Genomic DNA, 19,992 nt, shown 5'->3' on the forward strand with positions numbered 1-19,992 from the left:
AGACTTAAATCTACAATCATGTGAAGAGTGTAAGCATCAAGGGCTGAAAGAATTGGTTCCTGTGGAACAAGGGGGAATTACTAGGAGCAATGGGATGAAATTAAGAAAGAAAAAGTGGAGGCTGAATATCAGGAAATGCTTCCTGATGGGGAGACTGTTTGTCTATGAAACAGTGTCCAAGGGGAAATGGTGAAAGCCTCATAGCTAATGACATTTAAAACTAGAGTGGGAAAAGCCCAAGCCAGCAGGGATAGGGACTGACTGGTCTAGCAGGTCTATGGTTCTGTTAACTGAATGATTATAGCCTGCCAGTCATGGGGCAGGCAGGTGGGGCTCAACAAAGTGAGAGGAAATCCAGCCTTTGTTAGTCTAAAAACCTGTTTTAACTTTAGGTTAAAAACCTAACAGGCATTTTTGTGTGAGATGTGCCCCTCCTCCACTATCTGTCCCCACCCAGAGGAAAAGCTCTGGCTGGAAGGGACCAGGAGTGACTTCTTTCTCAGGCTAAGGGAGGAAAAGCTAACCGAACAGAAAAGACATTTTTACACTGCTTAAAAACAATGGGAATTTGTGAACTGTCCCTTAAGCCAGGAATGGGATTTGCTTGCTAGTGGAATCCAGCTGTGAGTCAGATATTTGGGTTTGGAAGAGGAGCAAGGACAAGGAGAAGGGAGAAAACTGATGGGTCAGAAATAGAGGTAAGTTTCACCTCTTTCTTTTCTGACCCTATAGCAGTTCTATCTATGCATCAGCCCAACACATTCACACAAATCGCTCATAAATACATGTTTTCTGGGTAAGTCACAGCCTGAGGGTATCAAAAGGGCTAGTGTGAATGGCATTCTGTGCAGTTCTAACCCGGCCTTGGGTCTCCTTAAACTCCTGGTGCCACTTGGATTCCTAGAGCTTCAGAAATGCTTGATGGTGCTGGAATCTGGAAGTTGGGTTTCTCTTAGATGTGGGTCCAAGCTGCAAAGTTCAGAACCTGGATCGGAACTTCCCCAGAGTTCAGAGATGTTGATTCAGGCCTGTCTCAGATTTCTTTAGTAATATATGGAGAGTAGATTGCTTTGCAGGAGCCTAGCACATCCTACATTGTACTGCTGTGGGTTTTTTTGGTCAGAATCAGCTGCCCCAAACAGATCAGGGTGCAGTCTAGAAAATAACCTACCAATGTGTGCCTCACAGCATGGGCTGTTACCACTTGGGGAGGAGGGTGACAATGGGAGTTAGAGGAGTAGGAACTAGACTGCAGTGTTGCCATGCTCACTATTTTTTATCATGCGTCTTGTGATTTTTGTTTTTTGTTTCCTCATGCCCTGGCTGTTGGAGTCAGGGTATTGCCTGACAATCTGTCAGCTTTCATTTTAAAAATCAGGAAAGTGTCTAGCCCTCGTGGCTATGAAGAAGAGCTTGAAACACGACAATCTGCCACCAAAAGGCAATTAAAAAGAACCCCAAACTTTTTTTTTAACTCTTATGATTTTTAAGCAAATCTTGATTATTATTATTATTTATTATTTTATTTTGAACCCTTGGGGGTTGGCAATTGCCAGTCTTGACATCTCATCACTTACTGCATCATCCTACCTGCTTTGCGATCAGAGAAGAATGTACAATGGCCGCAGGCTCTAGCTTTCTGTTAGGAGATTCTTCTACTCTGTACCCACGCTCCAGATCCATTGACATTTGAACTCCCTCGCTGCCAGAACATCAGACTTTGTCCCCACCCAGTCAACACATAGTGTTTGTGTGTGTTATGCCATTCCAATGAGTCACAGCTCCCTGGCACTGTCCTGCCCCTGCACTCCCCCTCTTCCTTCAGGTCATTGCATAATGTGACTGGGGGAAGCGGGGTGGTAGGGGAAGTATTGGACCTAGAGTGCATCTTCTCCCTGGGCCCTGTGTTGGCAGCAATCAGCTTTGTGCCACATTGCCTGCTATTCACCTATTCCCTGCTAATTCAGGGCCCCATTCAGTGGCAGGGCCCACTTTCCAAAGGATCTTCCCTTTCCAGTCCTCTCTCTTGTATTCCCCCCCACCTCACCTCACCCCTGGAAATCCTAGCACCATGTTGACCCACTCTCTAGCTGGCAGTGATTGGTGTCTGCTCCCCCGGGAGTCATGCAGTGCTGCTTTAAGCATTGATCAGAATAAAGCGTCTGCACAAGAGATCTGCATTTAGAACAGCATTCGTTTCAGTTCCTGCCTCCCTCACAAACCAGCTGGGATCCCAGGTCAGGAGTGCTATGCTTTGACAGAGCTGGGACTGGAGGAGGCTGGGACTGGCCCAGCAGGGGGTGCTGCAGGGCAGGGCTGAGGTGCACAGGGGAGTTTGGAGGAAGGAGGAAGTTGGAGAAGGACCTGCATGCCCTCTGCCTGAATCCAGCTACTGCTATTTTTTCATGACAAGCACGAAAACTGCCTATACTTCTTGAAAGAAAGAGCACGCAAACAACTGGAAATGGCCATGATCTCAGCCCCAGATTCAAGCCACCTTCTCCACCCACTCGCATGTCTGGGCCTTCCCGCTGGCCCCTGGCACCTTGTTCTCTGAGGGCAGATATTCAGAGAATGGTCAGGTGTTGGTGTCCCTAGAGATCACAGTACAGAGAGCAAAGGCTTTGCTCACTTCATCTCCTCTTCCAACCCCACTCACAATTCCAGGCTGCTGCTGCCGCCTTTGTCTGCCTTCCACCCCCTTGTTTCTTCTATAGCACTCTGCAGACAAGGCCACGCTAGTCCCAGGAGGAGACATCCTTTACTGTGAATCTTGGAGCCGGCTGTGGCTCAGGGAGGGGACGGAGGGGGGGAGACTTCATAGTCTTTCAGACGTGACTTTGTACCTCAGGGATTCTTTTGCTCCTTGCTTCTTACAAGAGACAGAAGGCCTACGACAGGGGAGCTTGTGTACCATCTGTTCAGTGGTTCCTCAACAATCCTGTTGCTAGGATAAGACCAGCTTAAAGAGCTACGGCGAGCTATGCTGGCAACTAGAGATGCTCTCAGGCCCCACAGAGAGCTGTCAGAGCAACTGGAATAATAGGGCTAGCTGTTCTGTATGGCTTGTCTGTCTTGGGGTTGTACGTGACTCTTCAGCCCCTTGGCACTCAGCGTGAGATTAGACCTTGAATGTGTCTCAGGTGCAGAATTCAATCTCACCTATCCAGGGACTAGGGCGGGTGTAATTTGGACAGGAGGGCAGGATGGGGATTTCCACAACTGGAGAAAAAAGGGGAACGTTTTTGTGGTGAATTGATTTAGAAAAAAAAAAAGGTGGCTGTTTGAAGCTGCCCAGCATCTTGGGATGTTAGGCATAGGCCGAGATCCTCAAAGGGATTCAGGCACCTTTAAATTCCATTTAAATCAATGAGTGTTAGGTGCCTAAATCACTTTCAGGATCTCAGTCTCACTCTTATGGGAGGTGGGTTAATGGGTAGAGTGCAGGTGAGGCAATTGTATGGTGCGTGATAAATTGTGAACCCACTGATGTATGCATGGGCTTGTATTAGATCACATGGTAAATACCAGAGACAAGTGTATAATATGCCTGCAGATATTAAAGCACATGGCAATTGGTGCTGTAAGATCTGATGTTCTGTCCCCCAGCTGAACAAGGCAACCTCTTTCAAAGGGAAGAGTATCTCTGTGGTGAAAGAATCCCCCTGTGTCTGCAGCAGTCACGGAAGAAGGTCCTCGAGGAACTATGGGGAGCAAGAAGAAGATCAGGTCAGTGCCATTCCCACAGTTTCTTTCTCTTCGGGGCATAATTCTGGCCTGTGTCTAAACTGGTAGCTGGTTGTCAGTTGCAGCAGTTGGGAGCCAGGTGGGCCTGGTCTTCCCAGTCAATTGGTAGATGAAGTATGAGATTTCCCAGGTCCTGATTTCTTTGCATTTACACAGAGCTTGGTTTTAATTCACCTGTAAGGACCTAAGAGCATTATCAGTAGACATGCTAATCCACCTGCTTGTTGCCTGATTTTATGGGAGGTTAATAATATTGTTAGATAATATTGGTTATAGGATTGCCAGTTAATCTGATCGGAAGATGATACGGTTCTTGTCCCAGAATCAGGCCACATAGAATTTGCAGGGACCTTTGGGATGTATGACAAGGAAACTCTCACTGAGAACAAAATGCAGCCTTAAAGCCTCTTATTGAGATAAATGGAACAGTAATGGAATAGTAATAAAATAATAAATAATCAACTGCTTACAAAAGCAATAATGTTCTAGCAGATTGTGTGGTATTGTATATACTATAAACGTTTCTCAGTTAATCTGTTCACATCCTTCCTTGGTAACCTGGTGATAAGAGACAAAGGATTAGCCTTGCCTCTGACATGCCAAGAGAGTTCATTGGTCCAGGTTCCTCAAGTCTTGAGGGAGAGATGAAGAACTTAGAAGAAAGGCCATAGATGAACTAACAATGACGAACTAACAAAACCAGCTGAACCTTCCCAACATGGTGGGTTGCTCCTGTTGTAGGACTTGATTCCTATGTGCCCTCCTTCCATGTCCAATCTTAACTTCCTCACCCACAAAAATGTTAGGGTCCGCACTTGTCCTATAGGCTGGCATGTTCATGTGTATTAATGACATATTTGTTACCATTAGAGACCATTAGCTCATCCTCACCTCTGTTGTTTCTGTCCTAACCGGTTATTTCCATGTTCTTTGTGATGTATCTGTTAAGTTCATGGCCTTTGTCAGACTTAGGTGGCCTTACCTACCAACTTGCTTTAATTTGCCCACGTATCTATGCGAAAGATCACAAACCTATATACTAACTTGTCTTAGGTTAACCTACAGAGCCTGCAGCCATTGTAGGTACCTTATGTTACAGCTAAAATACTCTAATACAAATTGATAAATGTATTATAACAAACCTATAATGTAACATGGTCAAACTCATAAGAAAAGATATATATGCACCCAAGCAGGCTAGCTCTACAGGCTATTGTCCCAGCATGCCCACCACCTCTGGGACTTCATAAGGAGCCCAATTCTCTTTCGCAGCTTTGCTTGGGCTAGTTGTGTGAGGTTGCCGGGCCATGTTATTTCAGTGAGCATGTTCCAGGGAGGTGGGACCGTAAAACCCTGGTAAATCCAAGGCATCTTGGTGCTCATTGAGTTCTGCAGTCTGTGCTGAGGTGGTTGGCTGACCACCTTCCCCTTTCTTCCTGGGAAGGAGATGCTAGCCAATCAAACTGCAGAATCAGTCCACTCACTAGCAATCTTTCCTAGCCCATCCAGTGAGCTCCTCATTAGACTGAGGAAGAGCCTGGCCCAAGGTTTGGTGGATCCCTGTGTGAAATCAGTTGAATAGGGGTTCCGGTCGGCTCCTCCTGCCTGGGCTTTGCACGTTCAAAGGGTTTGGTAGCTGATTTGGGTGGAGGAGGGCTTGGCATAAGAGGGTGGGGTTACAGCTGCGGGGCCTAACTGCTAACTACTTGGGAAATCAGGAAGCAGCCATCACACTCTTGTACACATGCTCTGGGGACGGGGTCAAGAAGAGCAGCAGCCCTTAAAAGGGGCCTGGCCTCGTGCAGCGTCCCTGTTGGTAGTTGCGCAGGGCTGACCTTCAGGTATCATTTATTCTTTCTGTTTGTGATTGAGATTTTCAAAGCTGCCAAGGAGGTTTTTCCACACAACTCCCATTGAAAGGACCTGAAGAAATCCCTTGGGCAGCTGTCAGTCTCCACTCTTTATTCTCCACTGTGTCTGTCTAAGGTACTTACATGGGCCCGTTACCACCTCACAACACAATCTTTAATGTGTTTGTCCTCCCCACACCCCAGTAAGGTAGGGAAATGCTATTAGCCCCATTTTACAGATGGGGAATGAGGCATGAAGAGACAAAGGCCCAGGTTTTTGAAGGTATTTAGGTGTTGCTGTGCTCAGCATCACAGCACTTACCTGATTTAGGACCCTAAATCTCCTTTTCAAAAGGAATTTAGGCCCTTAGGAGGGGATCCAGGAGGGATTGGGGGCAGGGCAAGCAGCTGTCATTCTATTGTTGAGAGTGTGGTGTTGACCTCTCCCTTCTCATTTCAGTGTTCCAGCAAAGTTAATCAATGGAGGTGTGGCCGGGCTAGTGGGAGTGAGCTGCGTCTTCCCAATTGATTTGGCGAAAACCCGTCTTCAAAACCAGCAGGGACAAGGAGTCTATACTGGAATGTATGTGTTCTTAGAACCCCCCAGGTGGGGGCACTAGTAAGTGAACAGAAAACTGTCCCTAATCCTCCCTGCCCCTCCAACAATGGTGGAGGTGGCTGCAGCTGAAGACCTCTTCCTCAACTGTCCCTGTCATTTATTCCTCCTCCTCTAAGGCACAAGATGATTCTGCTCCCAGCTGACTCCCCGAGTTTTCTTGTGTGAGGGGATCCACCAGTTAGCTCAGTCTTAGGGCATTACCACTGACAACGATACATCTTTGATAAGAGTTCCTGCTGGGCCCCAAAGTGGATTCTGCTCTGCATTTGGCTGGAGGCCCAGGGAGGGGCAAGAGAGGAATGAGGCATTTCTAGGATCCAGGGTGGTGAGATAAGAAAATCATGTAACCCAAATCCCTCCACAAAGTAAAATAAAATATAAAAATTCCTTATTAATAGACCAAGGACAGAGAGGAACTTGGCCGGGGGCTTGCAGAATAGACTTGTGCATGTATGACTGAGCATACGTGGCTGTCCTGTGGCTGTCTGTATGCTGGGAATGTTTGCCTCTCTCCATCCCCTCCTCTCTGACATGATGCATGCTGGGAAGTATTTCTCTTGAGTTTGTTCACTCATGTTCCAAGAGCCTCATCCTGATGAAACGGGCAGGGCAAGTCTGCACTGCTCTGTACAAACTGCCAGCTCTCAGCCTCCAGCAGCCCTCAGGGCCCTGCTTTCCTTCTCCTGTTGATAAGGGCAGAGCTGAGATGTCCTAAGCCAGTGGTTTTCAAACTTTTTTTCAAAGGCCTTGGCTACCCTGGCGCTTTACAGCGCTACAACTTTCTTGCTCAGGGGTGTGAAAAAACACCCCCCTGAGTGCAGCAAGTTACAGTGCTGCAAAGCGCCAGTGTAAACAGTGCCTCAGTGCTGAGAGCGCAGCTCCCAGTGCTGCAAGCTAATCCCCACGGGGAGGTGGAGTACCTGCAGCGCTAGGAGAGCTCTCCCAGCGCTGGTGCTGCGACCTCACTCGGACTTCAAAGTGCTGCCGCGGGACTGTATGGCTGCAAGTGTAGCCAAACCCAAATTGTTGATGCCTGCGACCCAACGGAGCTGGGGATGAGCGGTTTGCGGTGTGAGAGGGGCTCAGGTCTGGGGCAGGGATGAGGGGCGTGTGGGGGTGGAACAGGAATGAGGAGTTCAGGGAGTGTGGGGGAGGGAATGAGGGGTTCAGGGAGTGGGAGGGGGCTCTGGGCTGGGGCAGGGGTTGGGGTGCGGGAGGGGGTCAGGGCTCCAGGGTGGGGCCTGGGATGAGGAGTTTAGGGTGCAGGGAGGGAGCTCTGAGTTTGGGGGGATCTCAGGGCTGGGGCAGGGGGTTGGGATGCAGGAGGGGGTCAGGGTTCTGGGCTGGGGGTGCAGGCTCTGGGGTGGGACTGGGGATGAGGGATTTGTGGTGCAGGAATAGGCTCCAGGTTTGGGGGGGCACAGGGCAGGGGATTGGGGCTTACTTCTGGTGACTCCTGGTCAGCAGCACAGCAGGGGTGCTAAGGCAGGCTTCCTGTCTGTCCTGGCACTGCGGACCACACTGCTCCCCGGAAGCAACCAGCAGCAGGTGCGCCTCCTAGGCAGAGGTGCGCAAGTGGCTCTGCGCTTCTCTCACCTGCAGGCACCACCCTGCCCCCAGCTCTGAATGCAGAGTCGGTGCTCTGGGCAGGGGCAGCACGCGGAGCCCTGTGGCCTCCCCCGCCTAGGAGGCGGACCTGCTGCTGTCTGCTTCCATGGTGCAGCACGGTGTCAGAACAGGTAGGGACTAGCCTGCCTTAGCTGGGCAGCACTGCTGATGGGACTTTAACAGCCCAGTCGGTGGTGCTGACCAGAGCCGCCGCGACCTAGTCCCTTCCATTCTGTCACCCAGGACTGTCTTAAGTTACCAGTGCTTCTGAGACTACAAACAAAGGAAAAGAAGGAGGCCCTAGAGGCTCTGGACGCTAGAGGGTGCTGGAGGGCAACATAATTGATTAGTTAGTGAATGCTTGTAAGGCACGATGAAGATGTGAAGGGCTATCCAACTTCATTACCACCCTCCCCTGGAGATTTTAAGGTCCTGTCCACTCTGCAGATCAGGGTGAATTCCATTAAATAACATTGCTTCCCTACTTAAACCCACCCCCAAAAGCAAAAACTCCTTTTCCTGACAGGCAAGAGAAGTTCTAAAGGGTCAAAACTGTAGCTACAACTGTGTTTAAATACAGTTGTTGCTGATAGAGGTTCTAGCACAATTTCTCTGACCAATGGGCAGAAGAAGGTTTTTTGTTCTTGAGAGCTCTGCTAACCAAACTGTACTATAGAGCAGTGTCATGGCCCCTGCGGGGCCGGGGGTAGGATGGGGAGGGAAGGGGTCACAAAAGGCAAATAAGGGGTCACAAGGTGTTGAAAATTATATTACACTCTAAAGAAAAGATCTTGTTCCCCCACTCTCTGCACACTCTTGCACTTCAAGGTCAGATATTCTCAATCAGTCCCCCGAAACACACACACACATGAATTATCCTAGCTTATTAGTACTTTTTACTCTTTTACGGTCAATGTAAGAGGGGCTGTGGAAAATTTTGACTTCAAATAAGTGCTCTCCAACATGAAAATATTGAGAAACATGGAGTATTTCTAGAGTATCCTCCAGCACGCAGTCTCTATAGCATGATTTTATTATAACATTTTATTATTGGTCAAAGCATCCCTGTCCTGTCAGAGCCATGCCAGCCATCTCTGTGTTAAATATGGTAGTAGCTAGGATAAGTTCTTTTCCCGGAATGGGACTTCTGTCTTGTTTCTGTCTATTTCCTCTACAGAAGGAGCTGCCAAAGGGTGGTGGGCACATGTGTTTGCATGCACGTGCTACTGCCCTGCGTAGGCAACTCTCTAACGTGCTCCAAGCGTGTGATCATGTTGCCCCCTAATGGCCTCTGCCTACAGAAGCTGTGAACTCTAGCTCTAGTGCAGCTAAAAGTGTTGTTAATAGCAAACTAATGGCACAATCCTGGGGCAGCAGCAACTTACCCCATTTCTCATTCTCTGGTTCCAGGCGGGATTGCTTGGTGAAGACTCTGCGTTCAGAGGGATTCTTCGGCTTGTACCGAGGTAGTCTCTGGGGGAATGTCGGGGGCCCCTTTGCAGTGTATTGGCCCCATTATGTCAGTTACAGCCTCTCAGCAGAAGCGCATACTGCTACCTATATGCCTCTTCTCTGGAATAGAGGCATTATTTCAGACCCAGCTGTCCCTGAGGCACACAGTCATTGCTCTCACTGAGCACAGCTGATGATTACTGACAAGAGAAACACTGGCTCAAAAAGAGGAATCTTTCAGAGAAGAGCAGTGGAAATGATCAGAGGCAGGGCGATGTGAGAGAGAGAAATTAAATGATGACCAGAAAAGACCAGTTGGATGCTCTAATTTACCTTATTAGTAGGCTTGACAGAATTTGATTTTTATTTATTATCATTTTGACAGATAATATTGATGTTCAGTTGTAAGCATTTTTAGACTTTTATTCATTGTATTTATTTTTATTTAAATTGTGAAACATTAAGGGGAGGTCATACAATAATTATTTAATAACAGTAGCTGTTGAGATTCAAGCTGTTAGTTTTATAATCATTACGACGTAAATTGTAATCATCGCATGTCAAAATATATAAGTAAATATCCTTAAATCAAACTCTTAAGTTCTCAAGCAGCATTTTTCTTACTTTGCCTAGCTGTACATTTCAATGATTATCGACGGAAATATTTGTTGTGTGTTTGTTTACTGACATTTACCAATAACAATCTAATCCTTTCAAGCCTACTTAGTAGAAACAAGAGGGTGCTTTCTGGAACTGAAAGACAAGCCATTTAAAATGAATGAAAGCAAATACCTGGTACCCTTCTACTTGATATGTAATTAGCCTGTGGAACTTCCTGCTGCAGGATATTACTGAGACCACTATCTCAGCAAATTTATTTAAAAAGAAGATATATTTATATGAATAAGAACAGCATCTACAGTTACACTAGTTAGGTTAAAAAGTTACAAAGGTGTAAGACAGGGGTAGGCAACCTATGGCACATGTGCCAAAGGCGGCACGCAAGCTGATTTTCAGTGGCACACTCACTGCGTGGGTCCTGGCCACCGCTCTGGGGGGCTCTGCATTTTAATTTAATTTTAAATGAAGCTTCTTAAACATTTTTAAAACTTTTTATTTACTTTACATACAACAATAGTTTAGTTATATATTATAGACTTGTAGAAAGAGACCTTCTAAAAACGTTAAAATGTATTACTGGCACGTGAAGCCTTAAATTAGAGTGAATAAATGAAGACTCAGCACACCACTTCTGAAAGGTTGCCAACCCCTAGTGTAAGACCTCATGCTTCAGAGTATAAAGTGATCGTCAAGGGGGGTCAGAAAGGAATTTCTTCCCTTGGTGAAGTACCTCAGAATCAGGCATTTGAGACGGTTGACATCTTCCTATGACATACTGCCTACTGCTGTCGGCAGAATGTTGGCGTGAACGGCGCATTGACCTGTTAGGATGTGCCTGTTCCTAAACTCCAGTGAAAACAAGGGCAATGGGAAACCTTATCACTCTGTTAGCATTCCTCCGTCCTAATATAATCATATAGATTATTTTGTAAAATAGAGATTCTCTCCTGTCCCAGCAGACCCCAAGGTCCCTGAGCACTTGTAGTGGGAGTCACGAAGGGCTCTGCACACTTGTTCCAGGAGTCCCCTCCCAATGCTAAGCATTTAATTCGGAGGACTACCAGGTAGGGCTGAGTGGAGCTACTGCTGCTCCATAGGTCGCAGTTTGAGTACACTGCTGTCCATCAAAGCACTGGCTCTCATATACCATTCACAATCCCTCCGCCCCTAGGCTATCCTGCCCCATTTCCTGGTTCTGCCTCCATCGTTGTCTCTTTGAAAGGCCCCTCTTCCCCTGCCCTTGGAAGCTGTGACCAACTGAGACCTCAGACACTTGCTGCATGGAATCGTTTGCACATGAGATGTCTCTCTTCCCCATTCTTACTGTGGGTAATCAATGTGGGAGGGATTTTTAATACATCACAGAATGTGACTGAATTAACCCTTTATCGGTCCTTCTGTCCTTGACCAGGGGCCGCGGTGAACCTGACACTGGTCACGCCAGAGAAAGCAATCAAACTGGCAGCCAATGACTTTTTTCGACAGCTGCTGTCACAGGAGAGGTACGGAGGAAACGTCACTGTCTAGTTTTGGCCTTGCAGAAATTTCTACGTGTATGTGTGTGTTTAGGGAGGGTGGGGGCAGTATTTGTATGAAGCTATAGACAGACATTTAGTTTTGAGTGTGCATATGTGTAGTTGTGGGTGTGTTTCTATGAGGGCCTCCATAGTTATGCAAGTGAGTAGATTTGTGTGCAGCTGAATACCTATGGTCCTGTGTGTACAGTATGTGGGTGACTAGTATGTGCGCATGTCCAGGATCATTATAGGTATTTTTTTTCATCCTCTGAAGTGTCTGATGCACAGCATTATCAGAGACAAGGTGGACCATTGATCAGTTCCTGTGGATGTGTGTGAGAGTATATATCAAGCATATGAGAGTGGGTCTTCTTTTGTCTGTACAGTAGAGAGGATCACAGAAATTAGATATGGAAAAAAATGTTAAATGATAAAAATCCAGACTCCTGTCAAGGAAGGATATAATACCTGCATTCATAAGGGATAAAGGCAAACAGCTGACACTTTTTATCGAATATTAAAATTAACTTGTGGAACTCACTGCTGCAGGATGTTATTGAGACAACTATATTAGTAATTTTTTTAAAGGATAAGACATGTATATGAACAAGAAATGGATCTATAGTGTCTAAGAGTACATTAGCTGGGATGAAAAATTATAAAATTATATTCTTTAAGACATTGAGCCAGTCATCAGCTGGGGTCAGGAGAGAATTTCCTCCCTTGGCACACCAGTGCAAAATCAGGGGTGTTTTAGAGGTTTTGTGCCTTCGTACAGCAAAGGTCATTATTGTAGGCAGGCTGTTGGAATAAAGACAGCATTTATGAATGGGTGCGTATGCAGTGTCTGTACCTGCATACTGTGTGGGCAGCATGTGGATAATCAAGGACGTGTGTGCCCTTGTGTGCCTGTTTCTATGTGGATATGTGGCACAGCATGTCTAGTCTGTTTCCTTATAGCTCAGGATACAAGTTTCAGGATTCAATGCGGAGCTGTCATGCTGGGGTGGCCTGGCAGCATCAAGATGCAGCATGAGAAAGCTGTGTACTCCCACCCCCCAGATAGCTGTGTAAATCTGTGCGTCTGCCTGTCTGTCTCTCTGCTGTGCATTCCCTTTACATCTGTGTTGTTCCCGGCAGGAAGGAGTTGACGCTGGTGAGGGAGATGCTAGCTGGCTGTGGAGCTGGGGCCTGCCAAGTGGTGGTCACCTCCCCCATGGAGATGCTGAAAATTCAGCTTCAAGATGCTGGACGACTGGGTTAGGCCCTCTGTTGCATGGCGGGGGCGGGGAGTGGACATCCAGATTGTTGCTTCAGGTTCTGCAGTAAATCCCTTTATCACAAACTTCTTGACATCCTGCAGGTATCATAGTAAGATTTGCATTCTAAAGGGACTGAGCCCTTGATGCCCAGGAACAGGTTTGTGCAGTCCCCACCACCTCGATATTTGCTGAAGGGGAGTCCAGCCTCTCCCAGTAAGCAGTACCACAGGGAATGACATGGGGACACTGGCCGTGAGAAGAGATCACGGTTCCTGCAATCCCAGCCTCAGCCAGCAGTGATTATAATTTAAGTGTTAAGCATAATTTGGATTTAAAAACAAAAGAAATCCCTGGGGAGAAAGGTAGAAATGCAAGACTCTTTTACCTGTTCAGCTGTCTGTGTGAATGTTCAGGATCTAATTTCTGGACTGGTACAATAGACCAGTAATTGCCTCATGATCCCATATTAGGATCTGAGTTGAAACTCCACCTTCAGTGTTTTACTGTCAGGCTGGTTGTTGGTGATTACATAGAGAAGGTACACTCTCCATTCCTTGGGGTGGGGTGGGTTGGGGGTGGTGGGGAAGAATGATTGGTTCTGATGCTCTCAGGACTGCTATAGAGTGATTTGGACTGGGAAGCCCTAGTTAGTGACACAGAGAGTAATAGGATGGTGGTTAGAGCTGGGTGACATTTTTTCAGCTTTCAGGATATTAAAACTATTTGCGAATTCAGGTTGAATTTGGCAAATAGTTTTGGATGGGAAAAAAACATTTATTTTTGTAGAAATGTTTTGTTTTGACATTTTTGAAATAGTTTCCACATTTCATTGCAAAACGGTATTTTTGAAACAAAATGTTGTTTTGAATCGAGTCGAATGAATTTTTTTTTTCTTTTTCATATTGACAAAAAAACCTGAGAACAATTACTTTTCTTTTTTAAACTAACCAAATTGTTTGGGATTTTTTCAGTTCAGCCATTAACCTACAAAATCAATTATTCTCTCAGCACTAGTTGTTCTCACCTTCTGGGCAGGAGTGATCTTTTGTTGGGGAAAGGATCTAGGGCCAGGTCACCGGGAAGCCAGGCAGTGACTAGGGGGCAGGGGCGGTTGCTTAGCAAAGAATGAGAGATCCTCTCTCCCTCCAAATACCCAATTCCTCTTTCTTGTTTGTTTTCAGCTATTCATCAGCAAAAGGTTTTGGGAACAGATGGCCCACTGGCTCCCTTCTCCCAGCCCCCGCAGGACAGGCCTTACACCACTGGCACAGCCTCAGCATTCAAGCGCCCCTCGGCCACTGTGATCGCCAGAGATCTTCTGAAAACCCAAGGGCTAGTGGGACTGTACAAGGGCCTGGGAGTCACCCTGCTCAGGTGAGAGGCAGGGAGAGACAGAGAGTGATGAATCAGTATGGGAAACCAGTCCCACCCTACTCCAAGGAGGAAGGGTGGGGAACCTTCTGCAAACCAGGGGCTTGTAATCAGTCCCTCCCTCCTTACTGCATGGTTTTACCGTCTGTTCCTGAAGGACTTGCCCCAGCGACCTGGCAAACAGGAGGGGAAAGCTGTATCAGCAGTGTGGTCTAGTGGATAAGGCATTGAACGGGGACTCAGAAGACCTGTTTCTGTTCCTGACTCTGCCACTGGCCTGTTGGGTGATCTTGGGCAAGTCACATCAACACACTTTTCCTGTCTGTAAAAGGAGGATAATGACACTGATCTAATTTGTGAAATGCTTTGAGATCTACTGATGAAAAGTGCAGCATATGAGCTGGGTGGTGTTAATTATTATATCGGTATTAAGGAAATTCTTCTCTGTCAAATCAATCACTGTATCTAGTTGTCTTTTTCCTTTCCGCCTTCTATTATTGCAAATTACGGGTTGACAGTCTCCACACAAGTCCATTTTACCCTGCTAGCTGCCATTAAAGCAGTGACCCAAGAAGTGCTAACCAGAACTGGGATGATGGGGCCACATGCAGCTCTAGAGGCAATTCATGCAACTTCCACTGGCTTCAGTAACACCTCAGAGAGTCACAATGTAAGACCAGAGCTGGCTGGAAAATGGAACTTCCTGCATGCAAAAAATTGCAAGTTGTCAAACATTTTTCATCCTGAATCGAGACAAAAAGTCAAAACTTTGAAATTTCTTGTGGGAAGAAAATTCCAAAATATTTCATTTCGGAAGCATCAAAACGTTCCTGCAGCGAGAACATTTCTGTGTTCCCAAAACAAAATATGCTTCCTGGAATCCCCAGCTCCTCTGGGTGCCTGCCTGGCTCCCCAGAGAGCTGGGCAGCCTGCCAGCTGGGGGCAGTCCAGGGAGACAGCCACCAAGAGGGAAGCCTAGGGAGTCAGCTGCTTGCAGGAATTGCGAGTTGGGCAGCCCACATACCCACTAGGTGGGCTACCAACTGAATGAACCACGGATCTCTGGGAGGAAAGCAGGCAGGCAACCCAAGAGCTGGAGAGCCCCAGCATCCCGCCAGGCCCTAGGAACCCTGACTCCTTGGTAGTGCACTAGGGTGGCGCAGGGTAGCTGACAGAAAACCAGGCGGACTGGAGCTGGCTATCCTGCCTGGCTGGTTTCCATTGAAAGTTTGACAGAATCAACACTTTTCACTGAACTTTTGGATTCCGTGGAACCAGCATTTTCTAAGGGAAGCCTGTTTGGTAGGAAAATGCTCAACCCACTTTATATACGAGACACCCCTTTTGTTCAGGCCTGTAGGCATTGCGGTCCCTTGGTATTTAGTCCACTGCCTAGGTGACATGAGGGCCAGTGGAATATTTTTTTAGTTGAACTGATCTAGCCCACGCAAAGTGCACCCAGATAGGATGGGGGCTGGGCCATCAGAAATGACTGGAGCGATATTTCATTCAAATTTCAAAGTAATGAAAAGCAGCTATTGCTTGTAGTTTATTTAACTGACGGAAAATCCTTTGGTTTGAACCTTTCTCAGGGGAAATCTCCATTTATTTCAACACTTCAGTTCTAATGGAACACAAATAATTTTCCTTTCATAACCGTCCAGACCAACCTTCCCTTTCCCCTACCTCGGCAGCAGATGCTGAAGCTTGCCAAATTCTGCTCCTCTCCATGCCACTTGGAATGTACACTCTACTCTGCACTCACCTGTTCCATTCCCTGGACAGATCCATTTTCACATCAGTCGAGAGACTCTTGACCTACAAACTGCAGCTGTGTCTCATCTCAGAATCACTAGTGCCATATTTCAGTGAGGATGAGGGCTTGGTCCCCATCTCCTCCCTGGCAGATAGTGATGTGACCCACTTTGTACAAGAGCCTACAGGGGTAGGATAAGGGCGAGCCTGTGTCAGAGGCCAGGCTCCCAATGCAGTCTGTGGTATTGGTCTATGCTGGGTGTTTATCTAACCCTTTCCCCTCCCAACAGGGATGTGCCTTTTTCCATTATCTATTTCCCACTGTTTGCCAACATCAACAAACTGGGACAGAGGCACTCTGAGGAGAAGGCACCCTTCTTCCATTCATTCGTGTCTGGCTGCATGGCGGGATCCGTGGCTGCAGTAGCAGTGACCCCACTGGATGGTGAGTATCGTGGGAGGCAGTACAGCCAGCCCTCCAGAGAGGGAGAAGATGGACTTCTTTAAACTCAGGTTGTTCAGCCGCTTTCATACCACAGCCCCACATTTGACCAGTCTCCCCTGGGTGGTCCTCAGGTGCATTCCTTTGTGCGAGTCCTTGTGGTGTCTTCGTGGTGGTGACACAGGAATTGGTGGTGCTGGTGGCAGACCAAAATTTTACAGCAACTGACTGAAGACAGAGAATAGGTTCAGGCTCCAAAACCGCTGCTCTCTTACAACCTTCACCTCTTTGCTGAAGACACTCATACAACACATGACTTACAAACGCTGCTGGTGGGGAACTCTGAGGACATAGATCCTGCTCTTCAGATAACTGCTGTTGAACTCCCTAAAGGCCTGCTATTTCCCATATGTGCAAATGTTGGCAACTTCCTGAGGTTAGGGACCCCACTCACAAGAACAGCAGATGTTGCTCTTGAGGGGTCGCATCACTATTCTTTAAACAAAACATCCTTGTCAACATCATCTGATTGTTGTAGACATGGTTGCGTTTTCCCCAAGGCTGGCTCCAGTCGGGGCTGAGACCCTGGAATCAAACCCTGCAGCTTCTCCCTTTTCTTGATGAATAACATCCACCTTCTGAGTTGAGAGTCCCCTGGAAGAGGTTACATATCCAAACAAAACTAACCCAGTGAGCACTTTGAGGCCTCTCCTCTTTCATTCACTTCCTGGTTGTTTTCTCTTGCAGTTCTCTCAGATTCACACCCACATGCATCCCCAGGAATCATTCATGTAGCATGTGACTCAGTGATTAACATTAGCATCTCTCTAGCATGAAAAACCAGGATCTAACAAGATGTGTGGTGATATTTTTCAGTTCTGTACTGACTTGTTAGGAGTCTTGTGTGAACGCTGCCTGGAGACGACTTCTTTAAAAATGTTCCTTTTCCATTCCATGCAATTTAGTTTTAAAAACCCGAATTCAAACTCTCAAGAAAGGCCTGGGAGAGGACACCTACAATGGAATCACTGACTGCGCCAGGTAAACCAGAATATTCCCTCGCTGCACATCGGGTGTATTACTGTTCTATGTCACCCTGTCCAATTGCCATTCCATTTAGCACCTCCTTACTGTGACAGTGGATTACCTGGAACACCTGTCCCCCAATCCCCCAACACTCCTGCATAAATCCCTAGAGGGTCTCCTGGTGGGTAGAGTCTAGGATTAGATAGGATTAGAGTTTCCCATGAGCTAGTGCTCCTGCTCTATTCTCTACAGTAGCTCCTGCAGGGAGTGGCTGGTACAAGAGTGAGTTCACACAACATACCTGGCAGTGCCTCCTACCAAGGCAGCCTGCAGAAGGACTATAAACAAGATGCGTAAGCCAAGTACTTTAAACAGATCTGCTGGAAGATGATCACCTGGTTTATTACTTGTTCAGATGAAATATACAAGGAAAATGCTTAGACCATTTCCTGTGGGCCCAAGGAGCTTCCCTTCTGAAGGATTGCTGGGTAATCCATTAAAAACCCTGACTTTTGAGTATATCTGGTTTTTAATTTAAGAGGATTGTGAGTCTTGGTTTGTAAGTAGCAACTATCTGAAATGCTGCTTGTCTGGCCATCTAATTGTTTTTCTTTTTTCAATATACAGGAAGATCTGGACACATGAGGGACCTGCTGCCTTCATGAAGGGGGCAGGCTGTCGGGCCCTGGTTATAGCACCCCTCTTTGGCATAGCCCAGGGTGTCTATTTTATTGGCATTGGTGAATATATCTTGGGATATTTCCACTAGAACTTGTTCTGGCTAAATCAGGCCTGGCTGAAGATCACACACAAGTTTACTCCTCAGTGCTGCAGAACTGGATTTGCCAGAAATGGACAGGACCATGTTGTAATAATTTCTCTTATGGACTGCACCATCACCTTCAGCTTTCTCTGCCCATGAGCAGGGGCCAACACTGGCTGTCAGCTATATTATGGCTTAAATTTCTTGCTACTTTCATACATCCACTTGACGTTCTGCATGCTACAGCTAGCCCCTCCACATGTAAACACAGGGAAGAATGATCTATGTATCCTTACTTGTTTTTCTCAGGACAGTATAACACAAAAGTTTGTCCTTTGAATGGCTGTGTGTAAGTAAAGATTGTTTGTTTTCTTATAGAGGTGATCTCAATGATTGTTTGAGGTCAGAGGGTCCTGTATGAACCAAAAAAGCCTGGATAGGACTTAGCTCCCTAATGACCAGTTTCCCCATATATGATCTGCAATCTCTTGTCCAGTATCCATCTCGCTTTGTTTTTAAATGCTTCACTGTTTGCTTTGCTTGACTGCAGTGGCTGTTCCATCAAATAGTCAGAGGGGGTTCAAACTCACTTGTTCCAGCCGTATCTGAATGTAAACAGATGAGGCACAGCAGTCAGAACACAAAGGTGTAAGTGTGAAACAGTTTTGTTCCTTCCATGCAGGGTCAGAATGCAGTGGGGGGAAGTGAAGGCGAGGGGAGAAGGCAGCAAAACTAGAAAGACTTAAGGCTTATTTGTACAGTTACAATTACACAGAAATAAAGACTAATACAAACCAGATGTCAATTTTATAGCAAAGCATTAGGGGTTCAAAAACAGTGTGTGCCAGCTGAAGGCATCCAGCAGCTGGGTGTGTCAAAGCCATTTTTGGACCAGTTCTTGCAAATCTCAAAACTGCTATAAGCATGCTTACAAAAATTGCTGAAGGTTAGGGTTCTGGTGCAGGGCCTGCATGGGGGAACTGTACTATAATGGGAGCATTTCCTTTGGAAATGGAGGTAAAGGGCAAGATAAAAAGAAAAGACACTGTAACCCTGGGTTAAGTATTTTTCAGGATTCAGCACTGCAGGATTTGCTGTTTGATCTGCAATCTGAGTAGAGGAGTTAGGCTCAAATCTTTTTTTACATGCTTTGTAAAGCAAGAAAATAACCTGTAGTTCTGCCTCTGAGCCTGCGCTATGAAGGATAACACTTTATTTTATAACTGTATCCCTGCAGTCTGCTAAGCAGCATATTCATGATGGCATCATATGAAAGCCTTATTACCACTGCATGAAAGTATGGAAGGTAGCCTGAGTTTCATTTACAGGACTAAACATAGGTCTAGGAGTCAGGAACTGGGTGTGCTAAGCATAGCTGCGCAGTGACTTACATTGTGGAACTGGGCAAGTAACTTTGGTATATTTCACTCCACAATCTGTACCCTAGGGATAATACGTAACATCTCAGGGATATTAACAGTGAGGGTTTTATAAAGCAGGCCCTGCCAAGTAGATTATGCAGGGACGACTGCTGTACTACTGTAAATCAAAGCGGCACAATGCTAGTAGGAGAGAGGGTAGTAGCAGCTGATTTTCTAGCTATGTTATTTGAGACCAGCCCACTTAAGTGCTGAAGCATAGCTGCTTAAAGAGTAAAGTTTCTAAACTCCAACTGGGGAGGGAGGCAGGAGTACATCTGGCAGGGTAAGCCGCCCTTAACGCTGTCTTACATTTAGGAAGGAGGCTGGTCCTAGATTCCCTTAGTCAGAATATTAGCTTAAATGTTAACAGTGCTAATGTACTGACAGAACTTCTCCATCAGTTCAACTTGCAGCCAGGACAATGCTCTGAGACTCACTCAGATTTTTATCTTAAGTGGTTCAAAAGCCAATCAAAACCAAATGTTAGTAATTATATATATATGCCACTTGCTCTTCCTGGCCAGAGCAGTGATTCTCT

At 46.5% G+C, this 19,992-nt stretch overlaps 1 protein-coding gene across 2 annotated transcripts; it reads left to right on the forward strand.

Annotated features, from left to right (window-relative positions):
• Positions 1-551: 551 nt before the first annotated feature.
• SLC25A18 (solute carrier family 25 member 18) lies at positions 552-19,765 on the forward strand. 2 transcript variants are annotated; one of them, XM_032789332.2, is made up of 10 exons: positions 552-698; positions 3,610-3,729; positions 6,058-6,180; positions 9,235-9,290; positions 11,309-11,399; positions 12,555-12,673; positions 13,858-14,050; positions 16,093-16,247; positions 17,210-17,285; positions 17,898-19,765. In XM_032789332.2, exons 2-10 carry the CDS (start codon positions 3,707-3,709, stop codon positions 18,037-18,039), a joined length of 978 nt encoding a protein of 325 aa, XP_032645223.1. In that variant the 5' UTR covers positions 552-698; positions 3,610-3,706; the 3' UTR covers positions 18,040-19,765. The 2 variants fall into 2 exon arrangements, with proteins under 2 accessions (XP_032645223.1, XP_074925365.1); XM_075069264.1 differs by lacking the exons at positions 552-698; positions 3,610-3,729 and having other exon boundaries at positions 6,090-6,216; positions 17,898-19,762.
• Positions 19,766-19,992: the final 227 nt, after the last annotated feature.

The sequence above is a fragment of the Chelonoidis abingdonii genome, chromosome 1, assembly GCF_003597395.2.
Source record: "Chelonoidis abingdonii isolate Lonesome George chromosome 1, CheloAbing_2.0, whole genome shotgun sequence".
NCBI lineage: Eukaryota > Metazoa > Chordata > Testudines > Testudinidae > Chelonoidis > Chelonoidis abingdonii.